This window comes from Orbicella franksi, chromosome 4 (genome assembly GCF_964199315.1).
Source record: "Orbicella franksi chromosome 4, jaOrbFran1.1, whole genome shotgun sequence".
Taxonomy (NCBI): Eukaryota; Metazoa; Cnidaria; class Anthozoa; order Scleractinia; family Merulinidae; genus Orbicella; species Orbicella franksi.
Window position 1 is genome coordinate 4,711,474 of NC_138148.1, and position 20,680 is coordinate 4,732,153.

General features: G+C 45.0%; 2 protein-coding genes across 2 annotated transcripts in view; one reads left to right on the forward strand and one right to left on the reverse strand.

Moving 5' to 3' along the window:
- LOC145484217 (TNF receptor-associated factor 6-like) overlaps nucleotides 1-20,680 on the forward strand; it is a 204,127-nt gene that overhangs the window by 70,561 nt on the left and 112,886 nt on the right. The gene's annotated exons all lie outside the window — the stretch shown is intronic.
- Nucleotides 7,394-9,529, reverse strand: LOC145484213 (uncharacterized). The gene has a single exon (XM_081462848.1). It carries the CDS (start codon nucleotides 9,527-9,529, stop codon nucleotides 7,394-7,396), a length of 2,136 nt encoding a protein of 711 aa, XP_081318974.1.

The following is a 20,680-nucleotide window of genomic DNA, read 5'->3' on the forward strand; positions in this document are numbered from 1 at the left end:
CGGGATGGAACAAATTCAGTGATGAAGGCGAGAAAGGGATAAAAGGAAACCTGATATATTACATCGAGCCGGGGGCCGCTTCTGATTCTCAAGCGGACTGGTTTGCATCCAACACCGCGAATGGTTTGACGCAGGCGGGCTTGTCGAGAATCAACCAGTCAATCGAGGCTTTCGTTTACTGCATCCTGGGCGCGCAAGTCAACGTCCGCAGCAGCATTCTCGGCTCTGGCGGTCGGGCGAGAGAAGCCCAGAGCGAGTTCCTGGTGCTGATGGAAGACGCGATCAGACAGCCTGACTTGGCCGCGAGCGTGCAAAGGTACCAGCTCGCGGTGGACCAAGCGAAGGTCAGGCTCAATCTCGCTGTTGCCACCATGGCCTGGCTCATGCCCGCGCAGATGATAATAAACACCGCAAGCACGATCGGTTACAACAACAAGCTGAAACAGGCGGTCTCCGGGATGAAACTTGGGGTCAACAACAAGGTAAATCCTGACACAAAAAAAGCTGGGCTTAAAATCATGGCAGGCGGCCCGTCAAAGATAAACCCGCCAAACAGCCATCCGTCCAACCCGATTCACAAAGCCGCAACAGCCGCATCGGGGCGTGGGGTTCCACCCCACAGGAAACCATCTTCGACTGAAACTCGCAAGCGCAGCCACCGGCGCAAAAAATTGAGCCCGAGGCTCCAGACAAAACACCGCAACACGAAATTAACAAAACGGCTGTCATTGTCGGTGTAGTTGGATTATCGGCTTTGCTGTTCATGGCTTGGCGGTAAGTGTGGGTTCCACCCCACAGCCCCGCTAGTTAACGCTGCTTCTTAAAATATTTTTCGAACAAAAAGGCCACCGCGGCAAGAATGAGCAGCCAGGTATGCTCGGCCAGAAACCCGACGACTTGGCCGGCGGCTTTGAACAGGAAGCTCACAATCGAGCCAATCAGCCCGGGCAGCAGAGAACCGAGTTTCGCGGCAATATCTTTGAAGCCATTCCCCAAAGCTTTGCCGGTGGCTTTCAAACCTCTGGTGAGGACCCCGATGACAGCGCCGATTATGGTCCCGGCGGCGAGAAGAATGGCGGTCAACGTCACGCCATATTTTTTGAAGATCTCTTTGACCCTTTCTAAGAGAGGCCGCCCCCTTTCCCTTTCTGCGATCTGTGTTTGCAAACGCGCGATCTCCTCGTTTCTTTCTGCCACTCTGCCTTCTGCGGCTTCTTTGTCGGAGGGCGAGGCGTTCTTATCTTGGATGATTGCCTGGTCTTCCGCGTTTTGGCGCTGCAGCTCGCTTTCCTGCTCTTTCAGGTCGTCCAACGGTTTTGTTTGGTTGAGCCTTTCTTCCATGGCGTTTGTTTCACTTTCTTTTGCTGCGAGGCTGGCCCTGAGTCTGTCAACCTTGGCTTGTTCCTTTTCTCTGTTTATTGCTTTTTTTGTGAGCTAGTCTAAAGCTTTTTTTCTTGTTTTCAAGATCGGTTTGATAGTTCTTTTTCAGTTCTTTGAGCCTGCGCAGTTCTGCTTCACTTTCAAGGTTCGAACCTTGTTCGTCCTGAATGGCATCAATCTGAGCATCAGTTTGCGCGATTTTACTTCTCAAAGCTTCCAATTCTCTCTTTTCGTTTTCTCTTTGCGCGGATAATTTTCCCGCCTGTTGAAGTTGTTTTTCAGCTTCGTTCAGTCTTTGGCGTTGTTCTCTGATTGTATCTCGGTCTTCTTTTATTATTTAACTAGACTCCGGCCCAAGTTCATTTTTGAATCTTTCCATAAAACTTTTCATTAAGCCTGACTCGTCTTCTTTCAGAATCTTGTACTCGGTATTTTTTTTGGGCCCCTGCGCCACGGCAACAATTTTCCCCTCAAATTTTCCAGTGCCTCTTCTGATTCTGAGTTTCTGAAAGTTCGCTTTATCGAATTTGCCTTTTATTATTTCAACAGCTTTTTTCATTTTTTGCCGCAAATTGCTTTCTTTCTGAAGATCACTGATTGAAGGTGTTCTTCCAAGCAAAGGGGTTTCTTCTTCCTGATAAGAAGTGTCAGGAAGGCCGGACTGCTCGTGATGCATTGTACACATTTCCGTTTGTTCTCCCCCGTGGTAGTGGTCGCCAGGTTGGTAGGGAGTGGACGTCGTGCCTGGCTGAAAAGGATGGGTTCTGTCAACCTCCTGTTCGCCATCGTCAGAGTCGTGGTCAAGCTGATTGTCAAGTTCATTGTCTTCGTAACCAAAGTCGCCACCGCCTTCCGCCATAGCGATATATTTCAAGCCTATTATTTTTCAAATTACAAATTATTCGCCAGGATATTTATACAATGTCATTTGTTCCAGAGAACCTTCGACCAACGCACAGCGAAAAGACCTTACACGCCATGAAGGCCGAGCGCGCGGTAAACGAATCACCTTTAACCCCTCTGAAGCCAGCCCAGGCAATACGCTGTACGTTTACGTGCCCAAGCTGAACGAGAACGAGGTTTTGGTGCCGGGCTCGCTTGCGCTTGTCTTTGACATCGACCTTTCTGGAGGGGAAGCCAACAACTTCCTCGTCCAGAACGTCACGCGGGCGCTCGTTGACAGGCTGGTCGTGTCGTTTGCGGGAAGAACCCTGCAAGACACGGTTGGGTACGACATCTACAAAACTTTCGAAGACCTTTTCCTTTCGCAGGAAGAGCGCGACAACAGGATTCTCGAAGGGATTCAGCGCGAGGATCTGTGCAAGTTCTGCTCAGACGCGGGAGACAAGAAAAAAACGGACAACGACGTTGAACACAAGCTGACCTAGGTATACGGAAAAAAGTACCGGATCAGGCTTGACCATCAGATCTTAACCGACCACGGCGTTTTCTACCCCCAGGCCCTTTACAACGACCTCAAGTTCGACGTAAAACTTGCTGAAGCAATACACGTGGTCAAAGGCACCGACACAACCAAGCTGAAATACAAGCTGAAAAACATCCAGCTCGAGTACAAAATGATCCGCAGCAAGACTCTGGCAGACGAGGCGCGGAGCGTTTACACCAGCGGCAAAGAGCTACTTTTCGACCACGTGATGCATGACAACGAGGTGTCCTTCAAAAAAGACATTGACCAGAGGCTCACCATCAAAGTCAACGCCCAAAGAAGGTCACTGAAAGCCCTCCTCCTCCTGTTCGTAGAGCCGTATACCGCGGGCGCCAGAGATTCAGAAAAATTCATCTTCCCCGATCTGACGAAAGTCAGCGTCACGGTCAACGGCTCGCCCAACATACTTTGCAACAACGGCATCGAAGGCAAGGACATGTGGGAAGAGGCCCGCAACCTGTTTGTGAAAGAAAAAAATAAAACGGAGCACATGGATATGACAAAGTTTTACACCGGTGATAAGTTCGGGCTTGTGATTGATATGCGCACCATGGCTGACCAAAACATGCATGGCAGCGGCACGCGCATTGTGAACAGTACGGACGGTGTTCAGCTGGAAATTGAGGGGAAAACCGTAGGCTCAGGCGACGTGAAATGCCACGTATTCGTCATAGCCGACTCGCAGCTCAGCCTCATGGAAAGTCAGCTTTTAGATGTGCAATATTGAATATGAACATGGACCCCCGCAAGATACCCTTCAACGCTATCATCGTGGGGCCGACTAATTCAGGCAAATCGAGGTTCGTGGTGGACCAGCTCTACGGCCCGTTCCGCGGAAAGTTCGACTACATCGTGCTCATCTGCCCGACGTTCATGCACAACAAGACCTACCACCGGCTTGGCGAAAACGATCCAAGAATGGATGTGATAGTCTGCGAGCAGCACGACGTGGAAAGGTGGTTGAAGCTCGTGAGATGGCTTAACGAGGGCACCAACACGCTCATAATCCTCGACGACTGCGCGGCCTCCAAAGATGTGAAAAGGCGTACAGGCGAGCTGGTGAATCTCTCGTTTTCCGCACGGGATATGGGCATCAGCGTGTGGGCGCTGACCGAGAAGTTGACTGGCATAACATCTACCTTCCGGGAGAACGTGGCGGCGATCGTCCTCTTTTACACCCCTTCGGCGAGGACAACGAAAGCCATCTTTGACGATTACGCCGGCGAGCTCTCCCCGGATGAGTACAAAGGTCTGGTATCAAAGCTGAAAGAGAGAAAGTTCTCTTATCTTGTGTTCGCGCTTCGACACCCGTACGGGGTAAAGTTATTTGAATAAAAAAATGAAAGTTGTATATAGCCTTGCACAATGGCTGGAGAAGACGCCGCGTTAGCAGATGTTATGAACCTTCTTCAAACGGAGCCCGAGCCGTCGAGTGGTCCCGCAGGTGGCCTTGTTCCAACCGCCCCTGACATTCCTGCTCTTCGCGAGCAGCTGGCCGTGCTCGTGTCCACAGGCAAAGCCAAAGAGGCCATCGGAGTGCAGCTGACCCACGAGCAGGCGAAGCGCCTGAGCGACTAAGAGGTCGAGAAATTCACCAAACGCTACGAGACATACGTGGGCTCGAAGACAACGGAAAGCCTGATCGACAGCTTCATTTTTCTTGCAACCAAAGTGGTCGGAATGACCGTGAAAATCAAAGACATCGACGCTTATCAGAAAGAGCTCAGAAACGACTACATCTTGAACAAAGAGCTCTCCAATCTGGCCGGCAACCTTGCTTTGAAGTGCGGCCGGTTTCTTGCCGCGGCCAACGCGTTGTTCATCACCACGAAACATATTGATTATAGTCCACAGTTGCCAGAGAAGAGCCACCCTTCTCGTGATGAACACGGCTATCCGCTTGAGGGCGTTGATGAAGTACCCGGCTCAGCAGCTGCAGGATAACTCGTCACCAATCATCAGCAACTGGTGAGGTCTTGCTGGCAAATTGTTAAGAATTAAACTTTTTTATTTGCTTAGAATACGGTTCGCTTCAGAATGTCAACCGAACAATCCGAGAGCGCACCTGCCGTCACGGCGCCTCAGGTCGAGACCAAGGCAGCGCCTGCCGCCGATGTGGAACCCTACACAGCAAGCGACGACTCCGACTGCAACCACGCAGCGCGTAAAAAACCCCAAGCGTGTGGCCGCCGGAAAAATGGTTGCCGAAAGAACCGGCTGGCCCGGGAAGAACAGAAGAAAGCGGTCGAGGCTTATAAAGCGGAAAAGAAAGATAAAGCCGCCGCCCCAGAGGCCCCTGTGCCAGCCGCGTCTACAGAAGGCGAAAGCCTAAAGAGCGGCGGCCTTTTTGGCCTCAGCGCCAACCAATGGATCGCTATTGGCGGCATTGGCGTTTCACTGCTTGGGATTTATTACAAACGTAAAGAGCTCAAGTCCGCGTTCGACAAATTCAAAACGCCGGAGCCCGCGCCTGATCCAGAACCTGTTCGCGTGACACAGCCAAAAAAAAGATTAAGAGATATGCTTTGAACCTTTGCGTGTGATTTATATCACGATGCCGAGCCTTGCGCAGGTTCTCATCTTTACAGCAGCAATCGGAGGCATTACGCTTTTTTTGAGCCGATTTCACCGTTAAGACTTGGAGGATGGTGAGACGTCTTACCGACGAAATGCTTGTTGAAGAGGGAGAAAGGTGGAGAAAAATGAAACAAGAGGTCAGGCGAGAAATTGAAATAGAAGACAAAATCAAAGAATTCGCGGAAGAAAAAGAAGTTGAAAAGACAGGTCCCCCCAATTAATTTTGTTTTAAACTTTCGCTCTTTCCTTATATCAAGCGCGCCATGTCCGACAACAAGCTTGTCAAGACCCTCATTGACGCCGCAACTCTCACGGGATTAGTCGCGGGCATCGGCTGGGCCGCAAAAAAGGTTGTGAAAGAGAATTTCACTTCCGATCCCAGCAGCAGCTTTATGAATTACATGAAGTTCACCGCCGTCATGGCGGGCAGCATTGCGCTCAAAAAGTACCTCGAGGACCAGAAAATCCTCCCAGACAGCGTTTGAAAGCGGGGCTCTGCCTCGCACCCCACAACGAGGTCGAAGACCACGTAATTCTTTTTGAATAAACAAAGCCGCTCAATAGCGCGCCATGGCGAGCATCGCGATCATGATTGGCGGGGCTGTGTTGAACGCCACGGCTTTTATCGGCGGCAATTATCTGGCGAGGGCGCTCGGCGGGGGCGACAAAGCCGCGCTTGAAGAAAAAAAGCGCCACGACAAGGCTCTCGAAGCTTATCAAGCGGCTTACGCCAAATACACGCGCGACCGGACACAACTTCTCGACTGGATCGCGACCAACGCGCAAACAAAGGAGCAGGCCAAGCAGAACATGACCAACACAGACTACGCCTTCAAACTCTACAACTAGGCACATCCTGACGAACGGATGGTGCCCCCCAAGGAGCCCAAGTTCTCAGATTTCTATCAGCCAAGCGAGCAGCAGAAAAACGGTGAACTCGCGTTCGTGGGCGCCGGCGCTCTCGCTCTGGGCTACTCGGCCTTCCGGTTCCTTTAAACTTTTTTACGCCTTACTTATATGGACGCCAAACTCGCAAAGATTTACTACGGCCCCGGGGGCTACTGGAAAGGAATCGCCGCGATCAAAAATTTAGCCGAGACCGCTAAGGTTCCTGAAGAAACAGCAAAAAAGTGGCTCATCAGGCAAGCGCTCTGGCAGATATTCCTCCCCGCGCCTAAGCGAATTCCTCGACCGAAATTCGACGTTCCAACGCCCAACAAGGTCCATCAGGCGGACCTTCTTTTTCTGCCGCACGACAAGCTCCCTCGCGGCCGCAAAGATTTCAAATACGCGCTCACCGTTGTCGACGTGGCCAGCCGCTACAAAGAGGCCGAACCCCTGACTTCGAAGAATTCTAATGAGGTCGCCTAGGCCTTTCAGAAGATTTACAAGCGCTCGCCTCTCGAATGGCCTGAAATGCTGCAGGTTGACCCCGGACGCGAATTCATGGGCGCTGTCACGAAAGAGATGGAAAAGCACAAAACATACATCAGGCGCGGGCGTGTTGACATTCACTGCGACCAGGCCATTGTTGAACGTTTCAACCGCACCCTGGCGGAGAGATTGTTCGGGCACCAGTACGCCGTGGAAATGCTTCTCCCTGAGAGCAAGCGGTCTACCGCCTGGGTGAAAAGACTTCCTGAAGTTGTCTCGGCTTTGAACAATGAGGTCACAAGCCTTATCGGCAAGAAACCCGCCATCGCCATCAAAGAAAAATCTGTTTACGCAAGGCCGTCGACACCTTACACGAGGCCTGTCGGAAAACGCGAAAAAATCCTCCCCTCTCTTGTCCAGGTTCGTTATCTCTAGAAGCCCGGCGAGCTTGAAGGGGGCGTGAAAAGGGCCACAGACCCGATCTGGTCTTTGAAAGTTTTCGGCATTGAAAGAGCTTTTTCCAAACCGGAGCAGCCCGTTCTCTACTATCTGCGCGACGGACCCAAGCGGGGCTTCGTGCGTGAAGAGCTGCTGGTTTTTCCTCCGAACACAAAATTACCCCCAGAGCAACTTTGAAACTTCGTCTTCCAACCCTCTAAGTTCGTCATCTGTTAATGTTGACAATATATCCATACAGGTGTATCCGAAAGCTTTTGTATGGATACCGTCGTCATCTATCCATCGTTTTGAATCAAATGGCGAAAGCGAAATTTTGTTAAGATGCATACCGTAGATCTCGTGACCCTCGCTTCGAAGAATATTCATTCCGTGCCATTGCTGCTTCGCGCCGAAAAGCGTTTCCTTGTACTGTTCATGCGTTATTTGTTTCTTGACAACGTTCTTTTTCACACCCTTCGCTTTTTTGATATTTTTTTCGTCCGCCTTCAGGATGGAGTACATTTTCGGTCTCAGACCCACGTACTCTGCGATGGGGGTTCCTGCCCATTCGTCTTTCATCTTGCCCAAGACCTTTTTGTTCTTGTTTGAGTGGAGAGGATGCTCCTTCGGGTAGTCGCTCGTGTCGTAAAGGTCCATGTTGTTTTTCATGTCTTCGTAGGCGTCTTCTGTTTCGATCATAATTAGAAGGCTGTCGGTGTCCGTGTACAAGAGCTCGCACTTCGAGCCGTACTTCTTTTTAAGCTCGTTGTAAAAGAAGTCGTACATCAGGATCTTGCTGTTGTCAAGGATCGTTATCCCCGTGTAGACCGGCTTGTTTAGAAGCAGCTTGCTTTTTCGCATGTCAATCCCCGCCATGTCGTTTGAGAATAAAACATGCCTTGAGTACAAAGGGCTTGCGATCAATTTCCTTATTTTGACCGTCACGTTGCTGCGCACTATTCTTATGTCAACGCGGTTGCGCAGGTTTTCCATGGTTTTGCCGAAAACCGAGTTGTTCGTGAGCTTGTAAAAGTTCTTTTCAAAGTCGCTCTTTGCTTTCTTCCTGAACTCTGTGTTCATCCGGATGTACGGCTCCATCCAGCGTTCTTGTTCGAACTCCAGCACCCTGTGCACACGCTTCAGTTTCATTCCCTGCTTCAGATAAAACTGCAAGTTTCTGTAATGCACTACGTAGTTCTTTTTTTCATGAAGCGTTAGCAGCAGCTTTTTGCTGTCCGGGGGTTTCAAATCCAGGTCTTTCATCAACCCCTTTTGGTAGTCCGACATCCACTCCCTTTTTACGGCCTTTTTCTCCGGCGCCAGGGGATAGCTGTTGTGCTCCTCGTGAAGTTCTGGCGGGTATTCGAGATCCACCTCTAGAATGCACCCCTTCTTTGCGTTTTCTTTCATCCCAAGAATCTCCTCCTCTGTGGGTAACTCTCTTTTCCACTTGAAGCCTCTTATCGGGAGGGGCTTGTACATCGCCCATCCGTAAAGATTGTTTGCGTCGAGATAGAGGAGGTATTTTTTTGGCTTGCTGGGGTCGTAGCCCGGTACTTGCGGGTTGTTCGCTTGGGCGTACCTGTTGCTCACCATGGAGATTCCACCCCGCATCCTCCTTTCCACGAAGAGGTGCATTTCGTAGTCTGTGAAGAGCTCAAGCTCGACCCCCGTCTTTTTCAAGAGCGCGTCCCAGGCGAGGCCTGGCGACGTGAAATAGTGCGCCGGATCCAGCCCGTACTGATCAAGGCACAGTTTTCGGAAGTTCTCAAACACATCCGCCAGCAGCGCGACGTCAGTTTTCACGTAAAGATCGTGGTAATCGCCCAGCGTTTTGCATCCAAAAGCCTCCCAGACGGCCTGCGCGTGCGCGTACTCTTCGTCTGTTATGTGCTCGTCGTTCAGCTTGCTGTAAAACTTCTCTTTGTCAGGAAGCCTTGTCTCGCTGAATTTTTCCCTTGAGTCCATGTACTCGTAAGGATAGACCCCTTTTTTGTAAAGCAGGTCGCTGCCTTTCGAAATCGTTGATGTTATTTTCAACGACTCCTTCGGTGTCGCTCTTACAAGTGAATCAAGACTCCCTTGCAAAAAGTTCAAGCTGTCGATGAAACGAAGATTATCGACCGAGAATGTGATATATTTCTCCATGTTGTTGGCGACACATTTGACCTCTTTCGCCAGCTTCGACATCGCTTGCATCAAGTGGTGCGCGTCGTAGCCCCTCAGGTTGTGGAATACGACTGGTATTGGGTCCGTCTTGGGGTTTATTCGCAACTTCTTGTTACATTCGGCGTGCGCGGCTCCGCGAAACATGCCCGTTATGTGGCAATGGTCCTTTACCGCGTCTCTGAAGTTTTTCTAAAGTAAAGGGTTTCCACAGTACTTGCAGTTTTCCTGTAATTCTGCTTTTAACTTGTCTTTTTCATCTTCCAGCCTTTTCAGCCTTTGAAATCCCCACTTCTCCTTCTCTTTCTGTGCCATGTAGAAACATTTTTTGTGGCCTTGCCCCCAATAACACCATTTTTCTCTTACACCCTCTTCATCTGGTTCTTCTTCAAAGTTCCAGACGGGCAAAGAATCCATGAATTCGTCTTTTATCAGAGCTTTGTTGCAAACGTGGCAATCGACCGCTTTCTTGAAGTCTTCCCAGTCCTTTCACGTCATTTCAATCGGCTTTGGTGTGGCCAAACTCTCTCTTATTTTCACCTCCTCCTGCATAATGGCACTTAAAAACTCCCCAGCCGCGTTTTCGCCCCTGTAAGTGTTGGAACCAACCACTTCACCATCGCTTCTCACAACAAGGTAAGAGTAACCGCATGCCTCATGCCTTTCGGTCTTCTCTGTGTAGCTTGTTTGCGTTCTTTCACGCTCACAGCCCAGAATCTTTCTGACAATAGCTTCGAAGTCCGCGTAAATAAAGAAAGGCATCTTCATCTGTTTTTTGAAGTTTCGGAAGGAAAGGGTGTTTTCCCCCTCTTCTGGCATCACGATCCTTGTCGGCCTGCCATTCACACCGTTGCAATATTTTTTGTGATTCACGAGCAAGTCTGCTCTTGAGAAACCGGTCAAGCACAGCATGCAAAAGTGTTTCGCATTGCTGTTCTTGGTCTGATCGAACAGCAATGCGCTTTCTCTTTTTACGTAACAATAGTGCTGGATTTCCCCTGACTCTATTAACATCAGGTTTATCCGCGGCACGTTCGCTTGTTTTTTGCTTATGTGGTGCACTATCACGCGCTCCTTTTCCCATCCAAATACGTTTATTGCGAGTTTCGGGTTTTGCGCCTCGAGCTTTTCTATCTGTTTTACCGGTGTGGGGAAATCGATGCCTTCGTAGTTGATGCCGTCGTTGACCGGATATTTGCTCGGTCTTTGCAGGTTTTTTCCATCTTTGGGTGGAAATAAAGCCGCTCTGAGCGACCATTTCAGACATTCGTTGTCCCTGTTTTGGACGTTGATTATCGCTTTCTTATTCGCCAGTTTGGCGGGAAGAGGCAGATAGGTCCCTCCGCGAAGTGGCTGATAGCGCGCAACATTCACGTACGCGACCTGTATCCTTTCAACCGCCCATCCTGATCACTTCTCGGACCAGTGCTCTATTTCTCCTTTTGCGTTTTCAATGAATTCGTCGAATTTTTTTCTTATCTTGTCCTCTTCATTCTTTTTGAAATCGTGCGTTTCGTCTTCTTTGAAATAATGCTCCATGAATTGCGTTTCGTCGTTTCTTTCTATTGAGAACTTCACTTGTAATCCGAAACTTACTTTCACGCTATTTAACCTTAGGGTTTCTTGTTCGACCAAATCGGTGATCTTTTCTTTGTTTTCTCTTGCAAACCTCAAAAGATCTTTATTGTTTGGGTTCCTTTCGGATATTGCCATTCTCCACACACGGAGCCATTCTTGGAAATTGTTTTGGGATATTTTGAACCCGTCGTATAATGCGTGAACCTCGTATCTCAACGGCTCTGGAAGGTTTATTCTTTCCTCCCTCGGTATTGGGCCGTAGAACATTTGCAGAACATCCGACGAGTATCTTGCGGCAGCCATGTCGGCGCATTATACACTGCGCATGCACTCCTCCAATAGGAAAATTTTTCTGGTACAGTTTTGTATATACTAGTGAAGGGCACATCCGCGCATATTGATTACGGACGTTGCAGCTTCGCTGGACCCTCTATTTCGCCAAATTTACTGCTGTGCTGTTGCGTTACACACATACATTTCTGGCACAGCACCCACTCCGCAGTTCTGGCACAGCACACACACGCAGTTCTGGCACAGCGCACACACGCAGTTCTGGCACAGCACACACACATATATAATGAGGGTTCTGGTCACAAGCGAACACAACACAGTGCAAGCGTAACACAACACCGAATCTTCAGATGAGGTGTTGTGTTACGCTTGCACTGTGTTGTGTAAGTGCTGTGCCAGAACCCTCATTATATATGTGTGTAAACCCATTTTTGAAGTTGGTTCAACTCGGATTCACTTTCACGGTGAATCGCATAACTCGATCATGTGCTAGCGTGGAAGGTCGAAGATGCACGGCGGGGCGATCAACACATAATTATTTTACCAAATCAATTCTTTTTAAAATACTGTGAAAACAAGGAAGAAGGAAGCTGAAGAACGATCAAGGTAAGAAATCGCTTTTCTTACGCGAATAAAGTGTTTTAATTGCGTTCGACGAAGTGGAACGCAACCTAATTTTGACCTGTGGCTTTCCAGAGTTGGTTTTCCTGTGCACGGTTCTAGGCCGAAAACACCACATTCCTGTAAGGACACCAAAATGGCCGCCCCGCTTGATTTTTGCAGGGGCATGTCACGGCCAGTAAACTGGTACCGTTTAATGCTAAGACATGTGATAAGACATGTGGCGAACATGTGAGTATGTGAGCAGGCCATGTGAGCTCGTCTTTCCGATGGATCTTTCTTTGACTTCTTTCCATTTAGTCGCCGTACGGTTCGCTATTATGTGCTCTCAGCGTTAGATTTTGGCGAATTTTTAACGCTTCGACGGTAGCATTTATCGAAATCTGAGGAAATTGTCCTTGTTTATTAACACGACTTAGCTTTGGGACGATAACCGTGGGAACAGCTACATTTTCATTGCATTTGTTGATTAGTTCCAGTCGCGACAGATAGCTCAGTCTTTATCCGGTCGAACTTTTATTGTTTGGAATCGGTGGAAAAGTACTCTGAAGGCAAGATCCATAAGACTACTTTATTCATCAGGGGAAATAGTCAAATTAGTCGCACGGAGTTTGTTTACGATAAACGACCCGCGAAACGTGCACGCAATTGCAAATGCTAACTTAGAATAATGTAAGTAATTTAAATATTCTATGAAACTTGAGAGTCTACAGAAACTGGCGGCATCACACAACGTATCAACAAATCATGACCTTTTCACTGGCATGGACTTTGACACTATGCATACATGTATCTAACTGTAAAACCTCGGCTGCCGCTGAAAAAAAATTGATTTGACCAATAGACAAAGGTTAAAAGTCAGCTAGTGAAATCATTTATTTACGGTATATATATATTAAAGTGAGAGTGTCGAACGCACTATCATAATCTCTGATTACTGCTAGTTCTAAAAATATTAAAATTCGCAATAATTTCTTAGCATTGGGAAAATGCATTATTGACATTACTATTCCAGTCCCTGAACTCTCCCTTCGGTCACCCCAAAACGCAGACCATGCAGACTGCAGACTGTGCAGACTGTGCACTTTTTTTTTCTTATTCTTGTTTTTGCATTTGCTTTTGACTCGCATATGTTTTGGCTCTGTTCAATTATATATCAGAGTGTTTGTTATCCACAGGCCTCGGAAACTCGGTGGTATGTGACTGTTGATGTGTTGTGAATTTTGCAAGGGAACTCCCTTTAGTCCTAAATATGCTTAAGTAAAGCTATTTTAAAATGTTGAAATAAACTTCACTTGTATCTTGCATTATAATGTCACACGTAACATGTGCATTTTGTACTCGTGGTGTACAAAATGTAATTCCAAATGGCTGTTGGAGTGTGACTGCGATCACGCCAAAAAAGCCTAGCGCATGGAAAGATCACAGAAAACCGAATATCATTTGAAATTCTCAGCGCAATACGGTTACCGTGATGAGTTCATGCGATGGTAAATTTATCTGTACTTATGGCAGTTGTGTTTTTGTGACGATTTAGACTACGAGTGGTCCCACTTTCGCTTAGTTCATGGTGCGTGACGCATACGGAAAAACTCGAGGAAAAAATTTCACGCGAGCATTTTTTTCCTCGAAGTTTACTTGCGGTCACGCTCAACTAAGCGAAAGCGGGAATACCCCTAGTCTAATGGCGATTCTGTACTTTGTGGAGAAAAAGCGATTTGTAGGACAAGGTCGCTTAGAGTCACCGTCCTTGCTTTGTTTTATGAATCGGTTAAGAGGAGAACGAAGACTACGAAAATCGAAAAAAAAAAAAAACCATAACAGCAACAACAACAACAACAACAAATTAGACAAAATAAATAAAACCACCAACCCGTCAAAAATTGACACAATATTTGCGACCAGAATGTATGTAAATTTATTTATTGCTGCTTTTCAGTGTCACGCAATTAAAAATAGATCAAAATAAAAATAAAAACCGGCCAATAGATAAAGTCCAGAATCTGGGAAATGAAAGAAGGGGAATATGCAAAGACTTCCGCCAAAATTCTGGTCACAGTAATTTTTCTTATGCGAGATGTGCGGAGAAATTGTTTACGCAAATTTATAGAGATTTGTATGGAGACGCCATGCTGGTGCCCATCCGTATGGGCACCAACATGGCGGCCGGAAACCAACAGAAACATCTGTCACTGAGCTTTACTACAAAAGCGTGAATTTATCCCTCGAGGAACTCTAAAACATTAAAACAATACTTTTTCTAAGACATGAACTGTTTAGATAGCCAAGTTCCCCGAAATAAGTCACTTTTTTAACCAACATGGCAGCTCTCTAGGCCATCATGTAAATGCCGCGTCACGCAAAAGCTTAGAAATTCAAGCGTAGTGTATTACAAAACCAAGAACCCGTTCGGAGCGAAAATTTGTATGAACAATAGTTTTCAGCTGCTCTTATACATCATTTAAGCAAAATCTCAGGAAGATCAATAGTTTTGTAGTTCGAATTTTAGTGACGTCATGTGAAAACCAGCTATATGCTTGGTTTTAGCATATTTAGGACCAGTAAAGGGAATTTCCCATAGAAAGTCTATTAAGCGCGTGAATCAACAATCAGATGTTGAGTTTGTGCCGCCTGTGGATAAATAACAAACATTAGGACATATTGAACACTATTTTGTCACTAGAAGCGAAAAAAGTGAGTCAAGTGTCAGAAAAAAAGTACTCAGTCTGCACAGTCTGCATGGTCTACATGGTCTGCGTTTTGGGGTGACCGACATGGTTGGCGAAACTGGAAACGACCAAGTTTGCAAACAAGTAACATGACGAGAATGAACCCGGGAGCGAGAAGAGACATTCCCATTCTCGTCCCCAGAGGCCGCCCTCCTTTTGGTCACTGGCCCTACCCGATTTTCTGAGCATTGGCAGGGTATTTGTTTCGTATCCTTAGCCAATCAGATTTCCCAAATTTGACGGGAAGTCCGTGAATCGCGGACTTCCGGTGCCTCTGCGCTTGCCCAAAACATCGGGTCATTCTCGTCCCCAGAGCCTCCGTTTCTTTTGGTCAAGTGGTCGGCGAAACGGAGGGAGCTACCTGTCATGTCAAGGACATTTTAAGACGAGTAGCACTGAGGACGAGAATGGCCAGAGTCCCAGAAGTCGTGATTCTCGGTGCTGACCAAAAGGAGCGCGGCCTCTGGGGACGAGAATGAGAGAGTCCAGGAATCAGTCCACCTCGTACCCAGCGTCCAGGGAACGGGATAACTTGCACGCGTATGCTCAGAACGCCGCCATTTATCCCAAACCGGGAGAAAATCCATTTTTACCACTCTCGCAATCCTGATATGAATTTGCCGTTGTCGATAAGAGTCCAGACAACGCTGCTCGCGTCAATGTGTCACGCTCTTGGTCACGTTCTGAAAAAAACATTTTCCTTGACGTCGTAAAAAACAAATCGAATGTGGCATCACAATGGTCAAAATTTGTTGTGGACTTGCTCAGCTGCGCCTCGTGAGTCCATTAGTCCACAACAAATTTTACCCACTGTGATGACGCATATCGTTGTCGATAAGAGTACAGACAAGGCTAAACCACATTCGTTTTGTTATATGGAAGCACTTTTGGAAACGCGCGCGTACGTATTGCTTGCACATATGACGGATTCAACTACATTCCATAGTATCGAATAGTACATGTAAGTGTAAGTAATTTGGTTTTAAGTAAGATTATTCATTTAAGTCCTTCTGGTCAAACGAAAACAAGGGGCATAGTTAATACAGGGGACTGGTGTAAAACAATAAAAATGCAAGCAAGATATAAATTCCCAACCATATTTATTCTTTGTAATAATGGGTAAAAAGTTAATGGTAATGTTTTGAGAAATAGGTGTTGGGTCATTCGAAATATAATATTGGAATATTTTAGGTGTTTAAAAAATGTTGCCTTTCTTATCGTTGTTGATGTGTGCGCAGGTGCTACGTTTCCTAGGAACTAGTTCTTCAGTGAAATATGTGTAAATTACTTGACCGTTGTTAAACTGGAAATGGTGCCATGTAATCTAACTATTTTGAAAATGTAGTGTCTACTTCAATAATTTGTAGCCGATTCTTGGTAGGATGCCTTGGTACATTCATGTTCTGCCAGCACCGTTGCCGCACTGCATGTTTTTGGTTTAGCTGCGTTGTCCAGCAACACGTTTGTTTACTCGCGGGTGTCGATCGAGAAAATGAAGTAAAAATTGAAATCTGGATTTTGGAAGCGCTCTTTTTGGAATTAGTCGCGTTAGACTCCTTAACTTATTTTCAGTCTCTTGTCCAATTTTTCAGTCAAACCTTGCCCTTTTTACTGACCTTTTCAAGGAGTTCGATAACGATGTTTAAATTAATTTATTCCTAATTCACACTTCTACCCAAATAAAGAAAAGATTCCTAACAATAGCAGCGGCAGCTCATTAGAGGATGCTTGTACCAAGAGCACGTCCAGTTAATGAGATGGATAGTTTTAACCGGAAATCCCGCCCACGAAGCTGGGAGTTTGCAAACCTATTTCTCATAACACTTATGTTGTATGAAATATTTAGCAACAACTTTTATGAAAGTGAAGAATGATCATCGCAGTTAATTTTCCAATTTAAGCAATTGGAAAGAAGAAGCCTGAAAAAATCAGGGCTTCAACGGGATTCGAACCCGTGACCTCCGCGATACCGGTGCGATGCTCTACCAACTTAGCTATGAAGCCACACATTGGGAGCGAGGTCAATTAATTGAGTTCATATCTTTCGTTCATATCTTATCTTTTAACTTAGTGTTATCCTAAACTTTTAATCGGTAAGAACGAAGATTGTAACTTTTATATTGCTCACGTTACCTTATTTAGGTCAACCACTTAAGAATAGTCGGTTAAAATCAAGGTAGAAAATGTTTTAGTCAACCTCGATAACCTGGAAGGAAAATATGCTAAGTAGCTTGGTGCGCAGTCGCAATAGAACCTTATTCGAACTGCGCATGACATTACGTTAGCCTAATTGACAGATTGACATTGATTTGATGGATGACGTGGTTGTCCCTTTAAAAGGAACGTGACGAGTTAGCTCCTTGTAGTTGTGGTAATTGCAGTAACCAGTCAAGAGCAACAAGTAAGAGAACGTTGTGAGTATTGTACCGAAGTCATCAATAGTGGGAATAAAAAGAGAAGCAACCAAACAAAGAGTGTTGGAGTGATCAGCTAATTTCCCCAAAGGTCGCTTCAACACTGGTTATGAAGCCCTACAAACATCAAAGGAGCAAACAAAGACGCCCAAAAGGATGCTCTTACGCCTGTAGGCTGGCTCCAAAATTACTCTAACACCATCCAGACACTGAGTACCTTCGGAAACAGAAATTTCATACCCTGCAATATAAGAATATTGACAAGAATATTTTCAGCCTAAAATCGGCAGAAAAATAAGAATATTCAGCCTCTGTTGGAAAAACAATATCCTTATAAAAAATAAAAGAGTGCAGTACATGATATGGCTTGTATCTCAGGTCGTTTATGATCTTGGTGGTGACTTGGTAACTTAGAGGCTGTGTGAAAATCAAAAGCTTACTACTGGTATGTCTGTTAATTTCCTCTTGCAGGCCCTTTCAAATTAAGCTTTTATTTATTTGTTGTGGTTTTGACTCAAGTCATTTAATCACAAAGCTATCGTATTCAAATTATAAGCCAGTTGAGATTGTACATAGGTTGTTCATGACGTCATAAAGATAGTAACCTCATCAAGATTGATTTGGCAGTCTACTGAAAGTTTAGATTGTCGAAGCAACGTAATGCAGTTTCCCATATCCTAACTGTATCTTTCATGAATATTATTAGTTTATGCTGAAGGAGCCTCTCGCAAACCTGGGTAATTGGATGAAGCATTAACATTCACAGAAACCTCTCCTGAAAAGTGGAGTCTATTCACCAAGTTGGTGAGTGATGAATGATATTTTTTGTCAGCTTCCTTTATAACATTAGTAAATTCCTGTCATAATTGTAAATCAATTTCTATTTCTGTTAAATCAATTATTAACTTCTTAAATTAAAACAAAAGTTTTTTCCAAATGTTTAAATGCACCAACTGGGTAGGGGAAGATCCAGGAATTCCTGAAAGGGGGGGGGGGGGTGCACCTTAATAACTTTCGACACCATCGGCTTGGATGGAGAGTGCTGTAGGTGTGACCTTCTAGCGGAGTCCGGGGCCATGATGCCTGGGAATTTTTTCAGATTTTGCCACCTTAAACACCATTTCCAGCATTTCTGACACTTCAAAAATGTTTGTGAAGGCACTAAATGAAATCTGGGGTTTCCCTTTAATGAAACAGAAAAACAAAAATAATTATAACAATGCAGTCACAAAATCGACGTTATTTTTTCCTAACTTGGCAATCAGTCTGTTGGTGGAAATGAAACAAACTACATACAGTCGAACCTCCATTTGCGACCACCTCTCATAAGCGACCACGAACCTCTCCTCAGCAACCAGTTTTCCAAAATATCAAAAGTTTTCCAGTCAAACCCCTATATTTTGAACCTCTTGGAAGCGACCACCTCTCGTAAGTGACTGCGATTACTTTTAGAGCTAAAAGTTTGACATTTCCTTTTGTTTTTAACCTCATGTAAGCGATCACTTGAGAGATAATAGGGTGTAAATTGGATACAGACAATTCTCAACCGCAAGGACAGGATTTTTTCTTGAAACTGACTTTTCGCTTGAAGAAAATATTTAAAACATGGGGTAGGTCTCTGCAATTACCATATGCTAATGGGGAAAATTTTTGACCCAATATGGTTTATTAGTTCTCGTAAAGGACCACCACCTTTATGCGACCACGTGCTCCTAGGCTTGAAATTTTATGTGGTCGCTTACGGGAGAATCAACTGTATAAAACTATTTCATTAATCTACTATTTTTATGATGAGTCAAACAAATTACAAAACAATGCCACTTAAAGGAGGGCTTGGAACCCTCTCAATCCCTCCCCTGGAAGAACTGATTTCACGTTGGTAGTAAAGATTTGTGGCTTGGTTTTTGTGGATATATTGATTCTGAGTTCCAAAAGGCCTGCCTGGCTTTGCCTATCCTGCTTTGTACATCTGCATCCACTCGTCCGTCTGATACATGTAAATGGCTACATTACTTTCAAGCTGACTTACTAAAAGACATAAAATAGGCAAGATAATGTATTGCAAATGCCACACATGAGGAAATTAGCTTCCAGTTTTTATTCTCAGCCCGCCTGCTTGAATTGTGACATAGCATGTGCATACATTTGCATGGCATGACTGAAAGTATCATGTGCCTAAGGATGCAGACAAACATGTACAGTAAATATAAATGCTACTAATTTTCTTTTGTTTTGTTTCGTTCTAGGAACGTTAAAAAAATTAGTTGACAGAAGTTTGCACTTTGTTCAACATTAAGTGGGTGATTGAAGATAACCAAGTTAGAGAAAGCAGCGGTTTCAACTTTACATATCAGTACTGAGTTAAGTTAGAAGGAAGGAGTGTTCTGAAATTCAGGTGACATCTGTAAAACAACCAGGATGAAACAATTTACCAAAATGACTTACCTGTTAGATTGCGAAAATAATCATGCAAAATTCTTGGTGAAAGCAAAGCAACACAAGTGCAAATATTTAACACATTTTCCCTTAGATTATAGGGCAAATGCGATTGTAACTGACAAGCATATAGTCTCTTATTTGAATAGCGATGCAAAATGGGTATAAAATTAACATATTTATAATTTATGTTGCTTCTTCAGCGAATGTGAATAAACTGTTCAGAAATCTGCATTTTTAACATGTTTAATGTGTTCCAATGATAGAATTTTGCCTAGATTTGTCCCTGCTTTGAAATCTAATTTTGATTTGGTGGGCAAATCTACAGAACATTTTTCTTGTGTGAAAGTTGTAGATTTGCCATCAATTCAAAACTGTGGTAAATCAAAGCCAAAATAATGTGAAATTTATGTTCTAATTGTACACAAATTCAACAGCAGCATATAGTCTCTTATTGGAATAGCACTGCAAAATAGGTATAAAATTAACATGTAATCAAATTATGCTTCTGCAGCAAATGAGAACAAACTGTTGGTTAATTTGCATTTTTAACATGTGAAATGTATTCCTCAGTCCCTGTGAAAAAGCTCCACTGAAACAAAATTCTTTTTCGCAGGTTGTATTTCACAGGTTTTAACATTATGGTAAATGTCCCACAGATTATTACAATCACAATTTTGAAATTTTAGACACTTGTGTAGCTATGAACAAGCTCAAAGACAAAATTATCTTTCACAGGTTTTTTCACGGGTTGTACTACACAGGGTTTTTTTCACAGGTTTTTTCACAGGTTGTGACCATGTGAAAAGTGCCCTGTTCACAGGTTTTGAGATTTTAGACCCTGTGGAAAAACCTGTGAAAAAGTTCCAGAACAAGATTCTTTTTCACAGGTTTTTTCACAGGTTTTGACCCTGTGAAAAGTGCCCTGTTCACAGATTTTTAAAATTTCACGCCCTGTGAAAAACCTGTGAAAAACCTTTGAAAAAACACATGAAAATTAGTATTTCACAGGTTTTTCACAGGATAATTCATAGGTTTTTCACAGGTTTTTCACAGGTTCTCATCCAATAGTATATGTTGGAAGGTTCACGACAGTGCACAATCTTTTGTTTTGTGCTCATGCACTATGCATGAATTACGTAACCAACACTTTTCTATTGGTTAGTTCCTCACTACGGAGTAAACAACTATTGTGTTTTGTTCACCGTCAAGGCCAAAAAAGCGAACAA

Bases quoted from the DNA above. Each gene is read 5' to 3' on its own strand.
- LOC145484213 (XM_081462848.1), bottom strand. From the start codon at position 9,529: ATGTTTCGCGGAGCCGCGCACGCCGAATGTAACAAGAAGTTGCGAATA.